The 22,166-nt window shown below is 46.7% G+C and overlaps 2 protein-coding genes across 2 annotated transcripts in view; both read left to right on the top strand.

The window, feature by feature from the left end:
- Positions 1-4,840, top strand: part of LOC149329307 (uncharacterized) — a 28,279-nt gene extending 23,439 nt beyond the window's left edge. Inside the window, exons 7-8 of the mRNA XM_089559226.1 lie at positions 2,282-2,335; positions 3,035-4,840. Of these exons, the coding sequence (XP_089415352.1) occupies positions 2,282-2,335; positions 3,035-3,675 (695 nt within the window). The 3' untranslated portion in view covers positions 3,676-4,840. The remainder of the gene's footprint in view (positions 1-2,281; positions 2,336-3,034) is intronic.
- A 134-nt stretch (positions 4,841-4,974) lies between these two features.
- On the top strand, positions 4,975-19,751 carry LOC149329306 (uncharacterized). The gene is made up of 2 exons (XM_089561937.1): positions 4,975-16,561; positions 17,244-19,751. Exon 2 carries the CDS (start codon positions 17,324-17,326, stop codon positions 18,050-18,052), a length of 729 nt encoding a protein of 242 aa, XP_089418063.1. The 5' UTR covers positions 4,975-16,561; positions 17,244-17,323; the 3' UTR covers positions 18,053-19,751.
- Positions 19,752-22,166: the final 2,415 nt, after the last annotated feature.

Genomic DNA, 22,166 nt, shown 5'->3' with positions numbered 1-22,166 from the left:
CTGTCCCTTTGTTGATTAACTTTGTGATTGTAGAACTGAAAAAAAACAAGCATCTGGTGCGCACCTTTAACAAAGGAGACCCGTTGGTTCCAAAATATTATGCATAATCAAAAATAAAAATGGCAGAAAATGATGCCTTTATTTTTGGTACAAGATGGTTTCAATCTGACCCCATCCTGTTATTCAGAGATCAAGGCAAGACCACCTCCGAGATGATGGTCATTGTGAAAAACTTCATGTGCGACATCAGGTGAAGCCACAAAATGCAGTTGTGCTAGATGTGTGATCATTCTGTTCAGCCTGCAAATTGATTCTTTCATTTATTATTCTTTCATGTTTTTCACTCTAAGCACGAACATAAAGGGTGGAAATTGTGTGCGTTAAAATAATTGGCCTTTTGTTGCATCTGTGTTTGACACGTCAATCTTTGTCTTGATTCTTGTGCTGTATGGCCTCGAATATTTGCGAATGCTTGCTTACATCATTCAGTGTGTGACTCCAGCACTTCGCACTCTTCCTTTGTGTGTGGTTGGGGTTTTGTGAAGGCTGCACGTACCTCTGCAAATCCTGTGCTGTATCGTGTGGTGTATTCTAAATGCTATTGTATTTGCCGCTGTTTACTGATTTTTGGGAATCCTCTGAGCTTTGCTGAAGAGTATGCTATGATTCCTCGTGGTTGGTCACGAGTGACTGGCCTCATTTTGTCATTGCACGCAGCATTAGTGACTCTATCCAAACAATATTCATTGCTGTGTTCATTTAGCCTCCATTCCGACATCTTCCTTTCCGTTTCGAGGCCTTTTTAACAGCAGGTTACATTTGCCTGTATGAAGCATAATGCGGCAATGTTTATCTTAGTTTTCTAACAATACTGAATGTGTATCTGCACACCTGGAATTCTTAGTGTATGGATTTCATTTCTTGATTGTAGTGCGGGCTTTTATTTGTCTTTAAGGTGGGAAGTGTTTTATTATAATGCGAAGCCATTTAAAAAAATTGGCCTATGTTTTTTTTAGGCTGGTTGCTCTAGTGATGATATACACTGTTGCTCAATGTAGCACCAGTTATACCGTACTGACCCAGAGTGTTCGTTTTTTAGTTTTGCCCGACTGCTTGTCTTGCATCACAAAATGTCCGTCCAACAAATATAGTGCTATTGTGATATCTGCTCAGCATAGCTCAACAACTGATGATAAGTCGTACTTTTGTTCGTTGTTTCTCGCCACATTCACTCACCCTGCAACGGTGGCCTAGTCATTGGAGCGTGCATCTCGCATGTGGGATGTGCAGGGTTGGACTCACTGTTCCGCTAGGTACCCACCTGTGGTATATTATGCAAGCTTTGTCCCTGGCTTTCGCTGAATGTAATGCCTGAAAATGGGTATTGAACCCCCCCTTGCATTGACGAAAGTGCATTATACCATTATTCTCTTTGACCAAAGCTGCCCTTGCATCATAAAAATTCATCACCGTCATCATGTTATTAGTTCCAATGAGCTCACCTCATCATCATGTTCACAGAAATGTGCTTTAGTGCCATCCATGGTGTTAGAAGAACTGGTCACCTTAAACCTTTTTCAGAGCAGTGCATTGGGAAACTCGGTCACGCTAGTTTCTTCCTTTTTTTCCCCCCTCATTTCTTGTCCCGAAATTGGAGGTGTGGGTGTTGCACACGTAAATATGGTATGCTCTAACTGCACTTAAGACAGAGTAGTGTGCAGTTTCAGATGTGCTTCTACTCCATTAATTGCACTCTTGGAAACGGTGGAGGCGGAACATCATGTTGGACAAATTGGCAACATTCGTGGGCAGCTGTAACCTGGACGTTTTTCCCAGTAGTCATCCTCCGAAAGTTCTTTTTCTATGCGCAGTACAATGACTATAAAAGGTTTAATAAAAAATGGCGGCTCTATCAAGTTGATTTGTCATGCAACATAACTGACACCTGTTCTTGAGCCTGTGTAGGCAGACTTGTACTGTCCTCCCCACGAAGCCAGAAATTGTGCAAGTTCATTCTTCAATGCAATGGCTGTTGGCTCTTTTCCAGTAGGCCTGTAATTTTGTCGACAAATGTCAGTGTTTCATGAGCATAAGTATATTAACTGTCTGCATGCAGAATTAAGACAAATGTTTGCTTTTGAACGCACTGAATTTACACAACCTGGAAGAGCTGTTTTACGAGTTGTATTCCATATTCACTGCCTCATTCAGGTAACACCGTGTGAGCTTTTGCACTCGTAATCTTTTGTCCTAATGGATACAATCTGGGTTTCACATGCAGGTTCGAGCTCTGGGGACCACAAATGTGGTGTACTTTCATGGCAGAACTCACCAGGTTAGAATCTGCGCTTCTTCTCCATATATGCTTTCCTGAAGGCTGTCTTTCAAAGAGCAGTTTGTAGGATACGGAAGCTTTATTTGAAGCTGTGGTGAATGATGGTGATATTGCCTTTGGTGTTCTGAAAAATTGTTTTCTGTGATATGGAAACAATTCTCACCGAACTGTCACCACCGCTAGTTCTGTTCATTGATGCAAGAAATTGTACAGGAGACCAAGGTCTCATCTCGCTTTTAGCCGTTAGCCTTTTCCTCCTTATAGACACTGTCTAAGGAGCAAATATATAAAAAAAATGGCATTGGGCTAAGCATAGCTGACTGCCACTTGTTTAGCTATCAAGCCTACCTGTGTGGACTTTGGACAATGTCCGTCATGATGCCAGTAAGATGTCAGGGTCAAATGCCGCAACTTTGGGTGCATTACAAAGGCTGCCCTATTTTTTTTCGCAGTGACAACAGCTCGTGCAACCTAAATGTTATTTTTTTTTTTTTGAGTGCGTGCAGATTGGACTGTAGGGACATCTTGTTTCAGGCCTGATTTCTCCTTAAGGCAGATCTGTTGAACAAAACTTTTGATAGGTATCCACCACTTTTGATGAAAGTGTCCTCTGCATTCTACTTTTATTCCTAGCTCCATGAGAAGTGTGGATTGTTGGTTCTTTCATTTTATTTAAATTACTCTGCCTGTGCAACGCAGGTTCAGTCGTGACACACAGCAACCATGGCACACCTCCTCTGCAAGATTCGACCAGTGAAAGGCACCCTGTGAGCCACTGCATGGAATCTACTCCTTCTGGTATGGGTCGCCACCCCAGTAATCCCTCAGGAAATAAGCTGCACAAATGCACCCACTGCAACAAGGGATTCAAAACAAGAACCTTGCTAGTGCGGCATCTCCGAATCCATACCGGCGACCGGCCATACCATTGTAACGACTGTGGAAATAGCTTTGCACAAAAGGCAAATCTGGAGCGACACCAGCGCACTCACACAGGCGAGCGACCTTACTTTTGTGACCACTGTGGTAGCAGCTTTACGGTGAAGGCCCATCTGGAGGCACACCAGCGCACCCATACAGGCGAACGCCCTTACCGTTGCGACCACTGTGGTAGAAGGTTTGCACAGAGGTATCACCTGGTGACACACATCCGTACCCACACGGGTGAAAAGCCGTATCAGTGCCAGCTGTGCCCCATGAGTTTTGCGGTACGTTCAGGTCTTGTGTGTCACGTTAGATCCCATAAGGGTGAAAAGCCCTTCCAGTGTGATTTGTGCCATAAGACTTTCACTCAGGGGAAAAATTTGAACCAGCACAAAAAGGCGATTCACAAAGAATAGCAGTGGTTCGTGATGCCCTTAGTCGATATGTTTTCCTAGCTACCTTTTTATATGCAAGCTAACGAGATTCTAGCTGAATGCCTTATGAAATGTGTTGGTAGCTAACCATTAATTACATTTGTAAGTTTTGTTCAATTTTGCGGAGTTTTCAGAAAACATTTGTTCTCTTAGGCAACAGTCTTTCCTGAACACAGAGAGTGAGCCTGCTAAGCTCATAAATTTGCATGAATGGAAATGAAATCATGGCCTTGCGTAGATGGCATCATTTCCTGTTTAAAAGAGACTTTCAAAAACTTTATACCCAATATTCTTCACTGGCGCTAAATGTTACCCTGCTTCATTGATGTTTCAGGGAGTAAAAGTGCACCAAATAATTATTCCTAATCTTTAAGCCTGAGTGGGCTAATTTTTGTTACACTCATTATCAGTTCACTCATTTATATCCGAACCTATAAATGTTTGAATGACAATAGAGGAAAACTTGTTCTTGTTAAATCTTTGTGTGTTTATTCCAGCAGTGTTAGTGGCAGGAATGAGTGAGGACCAGGTGTCCAGCCTCACAATTTTGTGTCGTGCATTAATTTGGTGGTTTGAGGAGTTCTCTGTTGTTTAGAATGAGAACTAGCAAAAGAGTTCACCAACATCTGCTTTACCATTGCTCAAAGCACTGCCGATGCTGACCATAAATGGCGTATTTGTGGATCATTGTGTCTGCATCATTTTTAATCTATTTTGGTTGTCAGAATACCAGCCGCTTCTGACTATGTCACATTGTGTTAGCTTCTTTGTTGTGACGGTGTTACTTGAAGAAAGCTTTCTCTGTTTACATAAGGTGTTCATGATAACAGGCTGCAAGGATCGTGGCTGCTGAAACAAAAAAATACTGTGATTAATGCGTACGAAAAACATTGCAGTCTTGTAGTGTATTGTGATGTTTGTAATTTGGGTCAGTTGTGGGAAATTCCTTAGTGCACATTAGTATTTTACTGCAGTTTTCATTTCAAAATGTTGACTATAGTCTGGCTGTTTGTAAAACTCGCTTGACATATTTTGCATTAAAATTCAGTAGTAGTGGAGTTTTTCAAAAAGCTCCAGTCTTGAAATTCAACCCCATTGAATACATTGTAATTCTTCAATAAAAACAAATCATTTCTGTCCATTGTCACTAAGGAAGCCACCGCACATGATGATAAACGCGGTATTGAAGTCGATGTGGTGAAACGCTTGAGGGTTTACGACATGTAACAGGCTGCGAATCTGCATAGTATCCTACTTTGTAGGATGGCTTAAAAGTTATCATTGAGAAAAATATTTCCGCGATTAAAAAAATAATTCTGGTTTGAGGTGAAAGAATGTTTTATATTAAAAAGTATTTATATTTTTTTAATTTCTTAAATCTGTGCACATACGAGCTCAGCTGCGTATGCAAGGAATGTTTACTTTGTGTGCTCGAAGAAGGATTGCAAAGTACGTTGCAGTTAGAAAGCCACCGCCACGGTGGCTCAGAGGTTATGGCACTCAGCTGCTGACCTGAAAGACGCGGGTTTGATCCTGGCCACGGTGGTCGAATTTCGATGGAGGCAAAATTCTAGAAGTCCGTGTAATGTGCAATGTCAGTGCACCTTGTGGGTTTCTACGTGGACACAGGCCACCAACCACCGCGGGTTCGAGCTTCGCGCGAGCCGAGGGCCCCGATCAGCCGTCACCACACACCACTGGCACACCGATGCGGTACACTCAACTTCCGCTGGGAGGAGAGCGATTCGCCGCAAAGAAATAGGCCTCCAATCTCACAAAGGAGACGTTTATTCACGTCGTCCTTCAGCAGTACACACACACTCAATCGTCACCCCGTCCCGGGGGCGCGCAAGGAGCAAGGCTCCGCTGCGCGCACGAAGCGACTCGAGCAATGCGCGCTGCTAGCACGCCGCTGCAGGAGAATGTCCCCGCGGCAGTGCTGTGCACCCTCTTTCGTGTCGACCGTTGGGCCGGTTGCGAGAGAGTGGGCAAACAACGCAATGTACGCCTGTCGGAGGTCGCTGGACCCCGCTGGACAGGCTCGAGCTGCTGCAGGTCAGAGGACACGTGCGGGCGAGCTCGAGTATGCACTGGTCCGAACGGGAAAGGCCGGCACGGACAAAACAGTTGCGTACGCACCTTACGCTGTCTCGGAGGGATCTCTCTCTCGGCCCCGCTCGGACGGTCGCGCGGCGCGCGGCCGCCCAAAGCGGGTCCCGAATTCCCGCCAAAAGGCGCCAATGGCAAAGGCCCTTGGGGAGCCGGGGCGGAGCTGTGGCCAAATGACAGTGATTAGTCACCTAGCCGCTTCTCCACCGCCTGAGGCGGGAGCAAGGGAAAGAGGAGAAACAACGAGGGAAGCCGGCACAGCCGCGCAAAGGCAACGGCGGAAAGCCAGGATTCCCACATCCCCCTCTCCTTAAATGCCCTCCTACCCATCGGCAAAGCACGCGGCCAAAATAAATAAATCAATACACAAAAAAAAAATAAGCTACACCTCAGTTCCAAAATAAAGAAATGAATACACAAAAAAAACTAGCTACACTTCAATTCCAACCAGAACAACTAAAAAAAACAACACAAACAAAGGAAAACAAGGCAAACAACACTTGCATACGCTTCAGTAAATCAAAACAGCTTGCAGATTATATACACGGTACACAAGGCGATGTGAATACAACTGTACAGCTATGTTACAGGTGGATGCCAGCCTCAAAGTTCGATGGCGCGGCCCAGTGGGCCGGTCGGCGACTCACCGCTCGCAGGCTTCAAGTTGAACGGGTTGGGAGGGCCGACGACTGATGGCGGTCTTCTTTCCGTTGATGACGACGGGGCCGCGGCAGAGCACTAACCTCGCGCCCTTGGGCACGACATCACGTTCGGCACAAGAGAGTTAGTGCACCCCCTTCACGCCGGCTCAAACGGGCGAGGACGTTCGGCGGCGTCCTGATGTGTAACCTTGGCCACAGCGAGGGGTCCTTCTCATCCTCGCGCTCACGCAGAAGCACACAACGGCACAACTCACAGGCGTCGCCTTGGCTCATGGTTACGCGCGGACAGTCACAGCCACAACCACACATACACCGGCACGTGCGCGGACGCTGGTCGGCGACAACGATCCCCTCATCAGAAGCGTCCAGAGGCGCCGCGGCGAGGGTCAAAGGGTGCACTTTCCGCCCCCATCGCCCCAAACGCCCCGCCAACTTCCTCTCCATACGGGCCGCACAAAACTCGCGCACCGCGACACACGGCTCCTTAACGAGCCAACCACCCACAGTCGGGCCGGAAATGAGAAAAGGCGCGCTGTACAAACGACACCTAATCCAATCTATTCCTTCTAGAAGATAAGAGCAAGCACGAGCGGGCTGAAGTTTGCCTATGCATATACAAGTCTGGTAAAAAAAAACTGAACGCCAATGCAGACGCATGTTGCCTATGTACAATCTCGGTACGCTAGAACGAAAACAGACGAACAAGCGGGAAACTAAAGTGGCTAGAAACTGACTCAAGCAAACAAATAAATAAACTGATAAACACACAAGGCTGGAACTGATCATGCTGCAAAACAAAAAAAAAACAAAAAAAAACACACCGTGCTTCGCCTGGGTAGGGCCTGACGAGAAAGCTCGCCAGCTAGCTGAGGCTGCGTGCCTTCGGTTGCGGAAAAGTCCGCCGTCCGGCATCAATCACACCGGTGACCGTCGCCTCAGATTGTACTGGTGCTCCGTACGCTTGCGTTCCGCAGCACCAGTTGTGCCTTTGCGCTTGCCATTGATACCAATGGGTACCGGCGCAAGCTCGTCAGACCGTGACGCATAGGCCTTCAGGTCTATGAACCCCTGCTTGCTCCTGGGGAAAGGCCCCATCAAATCGCAGGTGGCCATCTGCCACGGACGCACACTGTCAATCGGTTTCATCATTCCAGGCGGCTTGCCACCCCGTGACTTCACTGCTTGACAGACAAGGCAGGAACGGCAATAGCGGAAAATGTCACGCTTCATGCCGGGCCACGTCACCGATTGACTCAGTTTTGCAAAACTTTGGAGCCACTCAGACGACCGGCCAGTGGTTCGTCATGAGAGAATCGCAAAAGTGCGCCTCTTAGACTTTTGGGGATAACCACCTTGAACGGGTCGATGGACTCGTCATCGGTGGCTATGTACTTCAGCACGAGCCCGTCATGGTCCAGCAAATATGAATCCCCGGGGTTCGCCGCGACACACGCTGGCTTCTGCCCCCCTGCGCCCGCTACAATACCAGTAGCGTCACGGCGCTCCGTCTCCCTGAGACCGTCGCTCACCTCGCGACAAAATGGGTCATTTTGCTGGGCTTTCAGTAGCTCTTACGGCTGAAAACGATACCAGTCATCCCAGAGGGGAGCCTGGTCTTGTCCCCACTCAGGTTTGCAGCCAAAATTTCCGTTCGTGTCGGCACTTCCGAGGCGCTCACGAGGAGCTTTGCCTCTCGTCCGCTTTGCGAAGCGCTGCTTGCCTGGTTAGCGGAATGGGTTAACCCGTTTGCGGGCTCCCCCTCCTTGCCGCCCGGCGGCTCGTCCGCTGTTTCGCCCCCTTCGCTTACAGGTGTCAAGGCGCTGCTGGCGAGTGGGGCCCGGGATAGCGCGTCAGCTACCACGTTTGTGCTCCCCTTTCGATACTGCACCGAAAAGTCGTAATGCTGTATAAGGAGAGCCCAGCGCACCAGCCGACCCGCAGGCTCGCGGAGCCGCATCAGCCAACTGAGCGCACTGTGGTCTGTCTGCACCGCGAATTGCGTTCCATCAAGGTAGACGTCAAATTTGCGCAGTGCAAACACGATGGCGAGGCACTCCTTCTCGGTCACGGAATAATTTCTCTCCGAGGGTAGCAAGGAGCGGCTGGCAAAGGCCAGCGGTTGCAGCACGCCATCGAATTCCTGTAGGAGAACTGCTCCTAAACCCAGATCGCTCGCGTCAGTCTGGATTACGAACTGTCTGGTCAGGTCGGGTATCCTGAGCTGCGCTGTCTCGACAATGGCATTAGACAGGAGGCGAAAGGATCGCTCTTGCTCGGGCTCCCATCGCCACGTGGCAGTCTTTCCCAAGAGGTGCCTGCACGCGGGCACAGGACGATAAAAGTTGGCCATTCCCACTCAACGGCGCAGGCCGCGTACGTCCTTGGGTGCGGGAAATTCGAGTATGGCTCGAAGTTTCTCCGCATCTGGCTCAATGGAGCCCCGGCCTCAGCGACTGCGCCCCTGCCTCAGTGGAGGCTTGGGCGGGCTGCACGAACGAGGGAGGCAAGGCTCCTAGTTTGATGAGCGGCGCGGTTTCCACAGGGAACCGGGCCAGCGCCTCGCCGTTCCCAGAGCAGAATTGATTGCTCGCGGGGCACGGCTGCTGCTGTTCGAAACTGCCAGTTGCGGCGGCGTGACACGAACTGCTTTCGCACTGGGCGGAAAGCGTGCACAGCTGAGGCATGTGACCAGCGGATGCACCGCAGGGTGCTCCCGATACAGCTCCAATGGGGGCTGCGTGGTCGACATTTTGGGTTGTGCCGCCGTAAACCCCAATGGGGGCCGCGGCCAACCACGGTGTCTAGCTATTCAAAGGAATAGCAGCCAGCGGATCAAACGACGCTACAACTCCGTAGGGAGCCGACATGTAGCTGCCGAGTGCCCCGCTGGGGGTGGTAGACATGGTCCGCAAGCGTGATCGGCAAGGCGACCTGCTCGGCTAATGTCCCATCAAAGGCGTAAGCGCCAATGACTTAGCACGTTGGGCGCCAGTTGTGGGTTTCTACGTGGACACAGGCCACCAACCACCGTGGGTTCGAGCTTCGCGCGAGCCAAGGGCCCTGATCAGCCGTCACCACACACCACTGGCACACCGATGCGGTGCACTCAACCTCCGCTGGGAGGAGAGCGATTCGCCGCAAAGAAATAGGCCTCCAATCTCACCAAGGAGACGTTTATTCACGTCGTCCTTCAGCAGTACACACACACTCAATCGTCACCCCGTCCCGGGGGCGCGCGAGGAGCAAGGCTCCGCTGCGTGCACGAAGCGACTCAAGCAATGCGCGCCGCTAGCACGCCGCTGCAGGAGAATGTCCCCGTGGCAGTGCTGTGATCCCTCTCTCGTGTCGACCGTTGGGCCGGTTGCGAGAGAGAGTGGGCAAACAACGCAATGTACGCCTGTCGGAGGTCGCTGGACCCCGCTGGACAGGCTCGAGCCGCTGCAGGTCAGAGGACACGTGCGGGCGAGCTCGAGTATGCACTGGTCCGAACGGCAAAGGCCGGCACGGACAAAACAGTTGCGTACGCACCTTACGCTGTCTCGGAGGGATCTCTCTCTCGGCCCCGCTCGGACGGTCGCGTGGCGCGCGGCCGCCCAAAGCGGGTCCCGAATTCCCGCCAAAAGGCGCCAGTGGCAAAGGCCCTTGGGGAGCCGAGGCGGAGCTGTGGCCAAATGACAGTGATTAGTCACCTAGCCGCCTCTCCACCGCCTGAGGCGGGAGCAAGGGAAAGAGGAGAAACAACGAGGGAAGCCGGCACAGCCGCGCAAAGGCAACGGCGGAAAGCCAGGATTCCCACAACCTTAAAGTACCCCAGGTGGTCTAAACTTCCGGAGCCCTTCACTACGGCATCTTTTCTAGCCTGAGTCACTTTGGGACGTCAAACCCCCATAAATCAAACTAAAGTTGTTATACAGCCAGCTCTGTACGCACAACGCCTTCTCTTTGACTGCACAAAAAGCACATCATGTGCTTTTGATTTATGTTGGCTCACGATTTCATCATAAGTGAAAGGGCTTGTAGGCAGCGTCATTGAGGGCATGGTTCTCACTTGCAGGGATCCCATTTGTTGTTTACAATTACATGGACTAAAGAGGAATAGCTTCTGACTGCACAGTGCACGAGTGACTTTTCTCAGCGTACACACCGCAACTTTGAAATGCTTCATCGCCATACATGACGTTATGTGGGTGGTCACATGCATACCACCACATCCCTTACACAGCAGAACCACAGGAGAGGGTACTTGCTATCAGCCTTGAACCACCGTAGTAGCTGCATGTGAAATATACTGCGGTGTAGTAGTGCACAATGCTTGCATCCTAGTTTTGTTACCTGGTGTGCAACACCATGTGTGGGACAGGTTTGGCCATTGGTGGGAAGTCAACGAGCAAATTAGACATGAGTGGTGGCACAGTTTTGGACTGGATGTGCATTGTTGTATATTAACGTCACAGCAATGCGATGAGGTGCACTGATGCGTCAGAGTTGGTTGCCCGGCTGCACGTGCAGAAGCTGGCATTGCTCCGTCTAGTGCACTTCTGTGCAATTCAGAGCTGTATGGTTGCAGTGAATCATGGAACTGGTGGCATGCACTGGAAGGCTTTCTGTTGGTGTATCATAGCAATGCTGACAGGCACAGAAAAGGTAGTCTTTTTTTTGTTATGGTACAGGTGGGGAAAAAGCACAATATCTTAGCAGGTACAGTCAATCAACAGATCTGTCAAGCAATGAATGCTAGGAAAAAACTACACAGCTATTGTCTTTGCGTTATTTATCATGTGGGCCGGTCACATTTGGATGCTGGGAGGCTTGGACCTCCTGCGCAATTCTTTGTTCTGTTGGTGCACCTTCCCACATATCACATGTGATGCGAATAAGTTGGCCCACCACCCCTTTCGAACAATCACTGCACTAAAGCCTGTAGTTTTTTATTGAAGCGAAAGCTTCACTATGGGGACCTTGAGCTTTGATCATCGGGGGTCTAGTTTTGACCTTCAGCTAAGTTAGAGGTCAGACCATAAAAAAGAGAAAAAGAAATTCAGTCAATATCCATGAATGGGAGTCGAACCCGCGGCTGCGCGAACAGATGTCCTTTAAGGGCCGCTCAGGGAGACCACTGGGCTATCGCCGCAGCCAACACGCCTCGTGTTAAACTGCATCACACTCTCACGCTGTGCATTGGAGAGCGTCGTCTTCAACAACTTCCATCTGCTCCGTCCCGCGGCACTGCCTGCTCACTGTCGTCGACTCTAAGTAGCACAGATCCGTGCTTTCGCTCCGATTCGAATCTAGTAAACATTCTCAGTAGTTTTTTGTCCATGATGTGATACGTGCTTAATGCCCACACCCATGGCACTCGTCTCGTTGCCTTCACACCTCTTCTAGCATGAGCTCCACTATCTCTTGGTGGGCTTAGGTATGTGGCAAAGCCCACTTGTTGACTTTCGCATCTGTAAAAATTTCACCTATTGCATGGTGCATTGTAGTCAATGCACCTGTGTTGTGCCTACAGCAGATGTAGGGCTCACCATAGAAGGGTCCTTGCTGCTAGACCAAGAAATGGCCTAGACATGCAGATTCAGTTTGTTAGCCCAAGGCAATGTCAGCTAGACGTCATCTGGCTTCCAATGGGCACTGAAACTCCCTTCGACGTGCTGCGGATGTCCAAGGGATGTCCAAGGGAGTTTCAGTGCCTTTTTGGTTGTCTTATGTCAAATGTTTTTTTTATAAGCAGTCTCACCATTTTTTCACCAGTGTGTTCCTCTAATTTACGTCCGCTTTGTTCTTCCGACACACCAAAGCTGCCCGTCAGGTGCTGTTTGGGCAACGGAGCCTCCTCATAAGCCGTTGCCACATTTTGGGCAGTTTGTAGCGGAGTGGCATTTCATGGGTCGACCTTCGGATAACTAAGGAATTCCTTCTGGTCTTTTGAAATGAGAGTTTTGGAGTTTTTTTTTACCTGTCATGTTGTTAATTAGGGGCCACTTTATTGTCAGTTCATGGGTTTCAATTTGTCACTCATTTTCCATCACCACATCACAGGTTGTGTGCTGTTTATGCTGCCTAATCAAGAAGCAGACACATCTGTACACTTGATGTATTTTTTTGTTGATTTGTTTTTGAAAATATCAATATTTGAACGTCCCATATTTGCATGTCTATATGGCACAAAGGACCAGTGCAGCATCTCTTCTGTATTTGATGTCCTGATGAGACTTTATGAGCATGCCAAAAGTATAAGCTTCTTCTAATAAATTTTAACAATGTGTTGATGACAGCTCTAAAGAATATTGCAAACAAGTAGTGTTTTAAAGAAGTTTCTCCAAATTTTTGTGTCCTACTACAAAAGGGTCATACCTTGAAAGAAGCCAAACATAGTATTGATGGTAATGAGTGGAGTCAGCAGATGAGATTAGGAAGTTTTTTGGGATGAGGTGGCTCGATCTGTCTGGAAGAGCACAGGGTGTATTTGAGATGAGCGGGAGAGACTTTTGCTGTGCTGTGGATTTAGTTCGGTTCACAGAATTGAAGAGAAAATGTTTGTCAGTAATTATACCAGTCGCCTTGTTTCCATGGAGCCACACTAAAGCCACCATTGCAGCAGAGTGGCTCTAAGCACTGCTGTTTTGTTTGCAGACCTTTGACCGTATGAGCTCCAGGATAGGAGCAAACTATCCAGTGTGCTTTATTTATTCTTTTACTTTCTGTTCCGAGCGTAAAGTACAAAGAAGAGCCTCATAACAGGCCCTATTGGACAGTTCAAACTGACTGGAGTAAACGGACAATGAAAGGGCCTGTCTGCCTCCGCTTGGGCTCCAGGAACCACTGGGTCCCCATTTGTCGGTCTATGCACATCTCGCTTACGCATGGCTAAATCCACGACCCTCCTGATGACGAAGGCTCCACTTCAAAAAAAAAAAAAGTGGCAAAAGAAAAGCAGAATGTTGATAATAGGGGTATGAATGCAGCCTATGCTCTCTGAGCTTAGATCAGTGTTACAGCCCAAGAGTTATGTGCTGCTGTCAGCTTGTGCCTGAAGAACGATCATAAAAGTACACTGGAAGAAAAGAAGGACCCCAGGATGCTTCCCACCATCAAACCAGCGATGTTGTGTTGTTTCAAGAGGAGCATCCGTCCTGGGAACGTTGCTCTCAAAACTTTAATGGCATCCTGTAGAGAAAAGGCAGGTAGTGGAACTATGGGAAACTCCCAGTTCACCTTCGGGAGATGTGAGAAAGATAAGATGCTTAAGCAGAGAAAAATTTATGCTTTCAAGCCACTAAAGGTTGAATGCAGCAGAGGGAGTGCATACTCTGATGGTTAAATTGGGGAGCACATATGAAATACCTTGGATGAAATCTGGAGCTGAGTGTTAAGTACTGTCAGTAGCTCAAACCGGCCTCCTACAACGCACATCAGTAACAACAGTTTAAAACCAAACTAAAAGGAAGCTCCAGTAAAGTTATGCACCACAGCCAACAGCAGGCAAACTACTCATTCGTGGTTTTTCTTTCAGATTCTTAGTGTATATCCTTAACTGAGTTCATAAGCAGCATGGTTGTGATGTCCAATATGGGGTGATTCACGAGAACCAGGTACAGATTATGGAGACGCCAATGCAACGAACGCGTTTAGTTCAGTCGGCTACAGTTATACTGTCCTCTGAAATCAGATGAGTATCCCCTACACTATTTAAACATAGCTTCATGCATCAAGTGCTGGCTATCACCGGTTGTCTTAATTGTATACTTTATTCTGTACTCTTGCCTAACTGATATCTGGATATAAATTTTGATTTCCTGACCAAAGTATTTGTTTGACAAAAATTTAGCAGACAGCTGAATATACAGTTAATTGAAGAACTAAAAAAAAAAGCAGCATCTGGTGCATATGTTTAACAAAGGAGGCCCATTGGTACCAATAATATCATATTCAATCAGAGGTAAACGTGGCAGAAAATGATGCCTTTAGTTTTGGTGCTAAATAGGGTGAATCTGACCCCATCCTGTTATTCACAGATCGAAGCAAAATTACCTCTGAGGTGATGGTCATTGTGAAAAAGCTTCATGTGCGACATCGAATGGAAGCACAAAATTCAGTTGTGCTAGGCATGTGACCATTCTGTTCAGCCTGCAAATTGTTTCTTTCATTTATTCAGTATTCTTTCATGTGTTTCACTCAAAGCACAAACATAGAGGGTGAAAATTGCATGCGTTGAAATTATTGGCCTTTTGTTGCATCTGTGTTTGACACATCAATCTTTGTCCTGATTCTTGTGGTGTTTGGCCTCGAATCTTTGCGAATGCTTGCTTACGTCATTCGGTGTGTGACTCCAGCAGTTTGCGCTTTTCCTTTGTGTGTGGTTGGGGTTTTGTGAATACTGTACGTACCTCTGCAAATCCTGTGCTGTATTCTACATGCTACTGTATTTTCTGCTATTCACTGGATTATGGGCGTCCTTATTAGCTTTGCTAAAGAGTACGTCATGATTCCTTGTGGTTGGTCAGAAGTGACTGACCTCATTTCGTCATGCACTTAGAATAGCTGACTCTGTCCAAACTACTATATTTATTGCTGTGTTGTGCATTTAGCCTGCATTCTGACATTTTTCTTTTTTTTTTAGCCTTTTTTCACAGCACGCAGCATTTCACTTTATGGACTGTACTTCGAAAATATCTTTTTTTGTTTTCTCACAATACTGAATGTTGATCTGCACATCTGGAATTCATTGTGTGGGTTTCGTTTCGTGATGGTGGTATAGGCTTTGATTTGTTTTTGAGCTGGAAATTGCTTTATTATGATGGGAAGGCATTTAAAAAAATTGGCCTATGCTCTGTGCTTGTAGCTGTGTGCTCTAGTGATGCTATACACTGTTGCTCCATGCCACGCCAGTTTTACCGGATTTACTGACCCACAGTGTTCGTCTTTAGTTTTGCTCGACTGCATCACAGAACGTCCGTAAAATGAATATAGTGCTGCTGTGATTTCTCCTCTGAGTAATGCAACAACTGATGACAAGTCGCACCTTTACTCAATATTTCTCGCCACATTCACTCTCCCTGCAACGGTGGCCAAGTCATTGGAGCGGGCATCTCGCATGTAGGTTTAATGCCTGGAAATGGGTATTAGGCCCACACCCTTGTGTTGACGAAAGTGCCTTGCACCATGATGTTCTTTCACCAAAGCTAACCTTGCATCATAAGAATTCATCACTGTCATTAGTTCCAATGAGCTCGCCTCATCATCATGTTCACAGAAATGTGCTTTAGTGCCATCCATGGTGTTAGAAGAACTGGTCACCTTAAACCTTTTTCAGAGCAGTGCATTGGGAAACTCGGTCACGATAGTTTCTTCCTTTTTTCCCCCCCTATTTCTTGGCGCAAAATTGGAGGTGTGGGTGTTGCACACGTAAATGTGGTATGCTCTAACTGCACTCACGACAGAGTAGTGTGCAGTTTCAGATGTGCTTCTACTCCATTAATTGCACTCTTGGAAACGGTGGAGGCGGAACATCATGTTGGGCTAATTGGCAACATTCGTGGGCAGCTGTAACCTGGGCAATTTTTCCAGTAGTCATCCCCCGAAAGTTTTTTTTTCTTTGCGCAGTACAATGACTATAAAAGGTTTAATAAAAAATGACGGCTCTATCAAGTTTTTTTGTCATGAAACATAACTGACACGTGTTAGTTCTTAAGCCTGTGTTAGGCAGACTTGTACTGTCCTCCCCATGAAGCCAGAAATTGTGCAAGTTCATTCTTCAATGCAATGGCTGTTGGCTCGCTTCCAGTAGGCCTGTAAATTTGTAGACAATTGTCAGTGTTTCGGGAGCATAAGTATAGTAACTGTCTGCAGGCAGAATTACGACAAATGTTTGCTTTTGAACGCACTTCTTTTCAAGCTCAACCTACTGAATTTACACAACATGGAAGAGCTGTTCTACGAGATTGTATTCCGTATTCACTGTGTTATGCACTTTAAACCGCATGAACTGTGGCACGTGTAATCTTCCGTCTTAGTGGATGTAACCTGGTTTTCCCATGCAGGCTTGAGCTCCGAGGACCACAAACATGGTGTACTTTCATGGCAGACCTGCTCAGGTTAGAATCTGCAGTTTTTCTTCATATATTCTCTCCTGAAGGCTGTCTTTCAAAGAGCAGTTTGTAGGATACTGAAGCTTTAGTTTAAGCTGTGGTGAATGATGGTGAAATGTGCCTTCGATATTCTGGAAAATTGTTTTCTGTGATATGTGATCTATTCTCTCTGAACTTTCACCGCTGCGAGTTGTGTTCCTTGCCGCAAAAAATTGTACAGGAGACCAAGGGCTTGTCTCGCTTTTAGCCCTTTTCTCTTTATAGACACTGTCTAAGGAGCAAATAAAACAAAAAAATGGCATTGGGCTAAGCATCGCTGACTTCCACTTGTTTAGCTATCAAGCCCACCTGTGTGGACAATGTCCGTCATGATGCCAGTAGTGTGAGCGCTAGGGTCAAATGCAGCAACTTTGAGTGCATTACAAAGGCTGCCCTATTTTTTTGGCAGTGATAACATCTGATGCAGCCGAAACATTTTTTTTTGCCTGTGTGCAGAATGGACTGTAGGGACATCTTATTTCAGGCCTGATTTCTCCTTAAGGCAGGTCTGTTGAATAACACTTTTGATAGGTATCCACCTGTTTTGATGATGGTGTCCTCTGCATTCTACTTTTATTCCTAGCTCCAAGTGAACTGTGGATTGTTGGTTCTTGCATTTTAATTAAATTACTCTGCCTGTGCAACACAGGTTCCGTCGTCACACAGAGTGACCGTGGCACATCTCCTGTGCAAGATTCAACCAGTGAAAGGCACCCTGTGGGCCACTGCATGGAATCTGCTCCTTCTGGCATGCGTAACCACCGGGGTATTCCCGTAGGAAATAAGCTGCACAATTGCAGCCACTGCAACAAGGGATTCAAAACAAGATCCTTGCTAGTGCGGCATCTCCGAATCCATACCGGCGACCGCCCATACTATTGTAACGACTGTGGAAATAGCTTTGCACAAAAGGCAAATCTGGAGAGACACCAGCGCACTCATACAGGCGAGCGACCTTACTTTTGTGACCACTGTGGGAAGAGCTTTGCAGAAATGGGAACCCTGAAGAGACACGAGCGCACTTACACAGGTGACCGCCCTTACCATTGTGATGAATGTGGGAGCAGCTTTGCAGATAAGTCCAATCTGAAGGCACACCAGCGCACTCACACTGGTGAGCGTCCTTACCGCGGTGACCACTGTGGTAGCAGCTTTGCACAAAAAATCACCCTTGATCAACACCAGCGCATACACACAGGCGAGCGACCTTACCGTTGTGACAGCTGTGGTAGCAGCTTTCCACAGAGGAATCTCCTGGTGAGACACGTCCGTACCCACACAGGTGAAAAGCCTTATCAGTGCCAGCTGTGCCCCATGGCGTTTGTAATACATTCAGGTCTTGCGAAGCATGTTAGATCCCATAAGGGTGAAAAGCTCTACCAATGTAACTTGTGTCAAAAGAGTTTCACCCACAGTGATAATTTGAAACGGCACAAAAAGGCGGTTCACAAAGAATAGCAGTGGTTCATGAGTCCTTAGTCAATATGTTTTCCTAGCTACCTTTTTATATGTAAGCTAGCGAGATTCTAGCTGAATGCCCTATGAAATGTGTTGGTAGCTAACCATTAATCACATTTGCAAGTTTTGTTTCCTTTTGCGGAGTTTTCAGAAAACAACATTTGTTCTCTTAGGCAACATACAGACTGTCAGTCTATCCTGAACACAGAGAGTGAGCCTGCTAAGCTCACAAATTTGCATGAATGGAAATGAAATCATGGCCTTGCGTGGATGGCATCATTTCCTGTTTAAAAGAGACTTTCAAAAACTTTATGCCCAATATTCTTCACTGGTGCTAAATGTTACCCTGCTTCATTGATGTTTTGGAGAGTAAAAGTCCACAAAAGAATTATTTTTAATCCTTAAGCCTGGGTGGGGTAATTTTTGCAACAATCAGCCGCCGCGGTGGCGCAGCGGTTATGGTGCTTGGCGACTTACCCGAACGACGCGGGTTCGATCCCGGCCGCGGTGGCTGGAATTCCTTTGGAGGAGGAATTCTAGAGGCCCGTGTACTGTGCGATGTCAGTGCAGGTTAAAGAACCCCAGGTGGTCGAAATTTCCGGAGCCTTCCACTACGGCGTCTCTCATAGCCTTAGTCGCTTTGGGACGTTAAACCCCATAAACCAAACCATAAGCCAAACCTTTTGCAACAATCAATATAAATTCACTCATTTATATCTGAAGCTATAAATGTTTGCATGACAATAGAGGAAAACTTGTTCTTGTTAAATATTTGTGTATTTATTCAAGCAGTGTTAATGGCAGGAATGAGTGAGGACAAGCAGGTGTCCAGCCTCAAAATTTTGTGTTTTGCATTAGTTTGGTGGCTTGAGGAGTTCTTTGTTGTGTCTGCTGAAATAAAAAATACTGTGATTAGTACCATTGAAAAACGTAATCTTATGAGCTGTGTGAGGCTCATAATTTGGGTCAACTGTGGGAAATTGCTTAGTGCACATTACTATTTTATTGCAGTTTCCTCTTTCAAAGTGTTGAATGCATTCTAGCTGTTTGTAAAACTTCCTTGCTTGACATATTGTGCATTAAAATTCAATAGTAGTGCAGTTCTTCAAAAAGGTGCTGTTCACTTCTCTTTAGTGTCGTACTTCGAGCATCCTTAGACATCTTTGTTCCTTGAATCCAGGAAAGAATTGCTATCATCACTCTCTTCAGGAGTTTGTACTGTTGCTCCTAACAAAGCTATTTTGTCTGTTGGCATTGCATTACCAGTGCCACAACTACTTTTTTTTTTTGGTTGCTTTGGAGAAAAGTTTAAACTTCTCACTTTCTCAAACGCTGTGTTTTTGTTCATAGACATACCATTGCACACGTTCATTCTAATGAAGATCGATGAGCAACTTTTTGGGTGAATTCTAAATGAATAACCTCCGTTCTTCTCTGCTGCATGTTGCGCAGTCTTCCCCATAGAGGACACCGCTTTTGTGCTGAGTAACTCTGAAAGTTTATTTACCAAAAACTTGTGCCTACTAGCATAGGTTCAAGAGGGTCGGAACTTTTCGCATGCAAGGGCTGTGTTGACTTTGTTCTCTTTTCTGCGTTGTATGTGCTAAAGATCAGACAGTCTTCTCTGGACACCAGTTTTGAAATTCAACCCCATCGAATGCATTGTAATTCTGGAATAAAAAGAAATCATTTTTGTCCATTGTCACTGAGGAAACCATCGCATGTGATGAGAAAGGCGATTTTAGAGTAGATGTCAACTGCTTGAGGGTTTACAACATGTAACAGGCTGCGAATCTGCGTAGTATCCTACATTGTAGGACAGCTTGAAAGTTGTCATTGAGAAAAAATATTTCCGCCTTTAAAAGAATAATTCTGATTTGGGGTTGAAAAAAACTTTTATATTGAAAAATATTTAAATTTTTTTACATTTCTTAAATCTCTGCACATACGAGCTCAGCTGTGTACGCAAAGAATGTTTACTTTGTGTGCTCAAAGAAGGATTGCAAAGGATGTCGCAGTTAGGAAGCCACCGCCATGGTGGCTCAGTGGTTATGGCACTCAGCTGCTGACCCGAAAGACGAGAGTTTGATCCTGGCTACCATGGTCAAATTTCGATGGAGGCGAAATTCTAGAGGTCCGTGTAATGTGCAATGTCAGTGCACCTTAAAGTACCCCAGGTGGTCTAAACTTCCGGAGCCCTTCACGACGGCATCTTTCCTATCCTGGGTCGCTTTGGGACGTCAAACGCCCATAAACCAAACTAAAGTTGTTATAAAGCCAGCTCTGTACGCACGCCTTCTCTTTGACTGCACAAAAAGCACATCATGTGCTTTTGATTTATGGTGGCTCATGATTTCATGATAAGAAAAAGGGCTCGTAAGTAGCGTCATTGAGGCCATGGTTCTCATTTGCAAGGATCCCATTTCTTCTTTAAAATTGCATCGACTAAAGAGGAATAGCTTCGCACTCTGCACAGTGCACGAGTGAATGTTTTCAGCATACACACCGCAACTTTGAAATGCTTCATCGCCATAGGTGATGGTATGTGGGTGGTCACACGCATACCACCACATCCCTTACACAGCAGGACCACAGGAGAGGGATCTTGCTGTCAGCCTTGAACCACCGTAGTAGCTGCATGTGAAATACACTGCGGTGTAGTATAGTGCACAATGCTGGCACCCTAGTTTTGTCAGCATGTGTGCAACACAATTTGTTGGACAGGTTTGGCCATTGATTAGAAGTCAACGAGCAGATGAGACATCAGTGGAGGCACCGTTTTGGAGTGGATGTGCATTGTTGTATATTAACGTCACAGCAATGTGACGAGGTGCACTCATGCGTCACAGTTCGTTGCCCGGGTGCACGTGCAGAAGCTGGCATTGCTCTGTATAGTGCACTTCTCTGCTCTGCTCTTATCTGCTCTGTCCCGCGGCACTGCCTGCTCACTGTCGTCGACTCTACATAGCACAGATCCGTGCTTTCGCTCCGATTCGAATCTAGTAAACATTCTCAGTAGTTTTTTGTCCATGATGTGATACATGCTTAATGCCCACACCCATGGCACTCGTGTCGTTGCCTTCACACCTCTTCTAGCATGAGCTCCACTATCTCTTGGTGGGCTTAGGTATGTGGCAAAGCCCACTTGTTGACTTCCGCATGTGTAAAAATTTCACCTGTTGCATGGTGCATTGTAGTCCATGCACCTGTGTTGTGCCTACACCAGATGTAGGGCTGACCATAGAAGGGTCCTTGCTGCTAGACCAAGAAATGGCCTAGACATGTAGATTCAGTTTGTTAGCCCGCGGCGATATCAGCTGGACGTCGTCTGGCTTCCAATGGGCACTGAAACTCCCTTCGACGTGCTGTGGATGTCCATGGGATGTCCAAGGGAGTTCAGTGCCCTTTGGGTTGTCTTATGTCAAATGTTTTTTTTTTCATAAGCAGTCTCACCATTTTTTCGCCGACGTGTGTTCCTCTCATTTACGTCCGCGTTGTTCTTCCGACACATCATAGCTACTCGTCAGGTGCTGTTTGGGCAACGGTGCCTCCTCATGAGCTGTTGCCACATTTTGAGCAGTTTGTAGGGGGGTGGAATTTCATGGGTCGACCTTCGAATAACTAAGGAATTTCTTCTGGTCTTTTGAAATGAGAGTTTTCAAGGTTTTTTTTACCCATCATGGTGTTAATTAGGGGCCACTTCATTGTCACTTCATGGGTTTCAATTTGTCCCTCATTTTCCATTACCACATCACAGGTTGTATGCTGTTTATGCTGGATAAATATTTGAACGTCCCATATTTGCATGTCTATATGGCACAGAGGACCAGTGCAGCATGACCAACATCTCTTCTGTATTTCATGTCCTGATGAGATTTTATGAGCAAGCCAAAAGTATAAGCTTCTTCTAATAAATTATAAGAAAGTGTTGACAGCTCTAAAGAATATTGCAAACAAGTAGTGTTTTAAAGAAGTTCCACCAAATTTTTGTGTCCTACTACAAAAGGGTCATACCTTGAAAAAAGCTAAACATAGTATTGGTGGTAATTATATTTTCAGTAATTATACCAGTCGCCTTGTTTCCATGAAGCCACACTGAAGCCATCATTGCAGC

Source organism: Amblyomma mixtum, chromosome 9 (genome assembly GCF_055824585.1).
Source record: "Amblyomma mixtum isolate Tamu chromosome 9, ASM5582458v1, whole genome shotgun sequence".
NCBI classification, from domain to species: domain Eukaryota; kingdom Metazoa; phylum Arthropoda; class Arachnida; order Ixodida; family Ixodidae; genus Amblyomma; species Amblyomma mixtum.
This window is presented reverse-complemented; position numbering and strand designations above follow the sequence as displayed.

What these genes read in the sequence shown, in the direction of transcription:
- LOC149329306 (XM_089561937.1), top strand. Translation starts at nt 17,324, where the DNA reads ATGGAATCTGCTCCTTCTGGCATGCGTAACCACCGGGGTATTCCCGTA.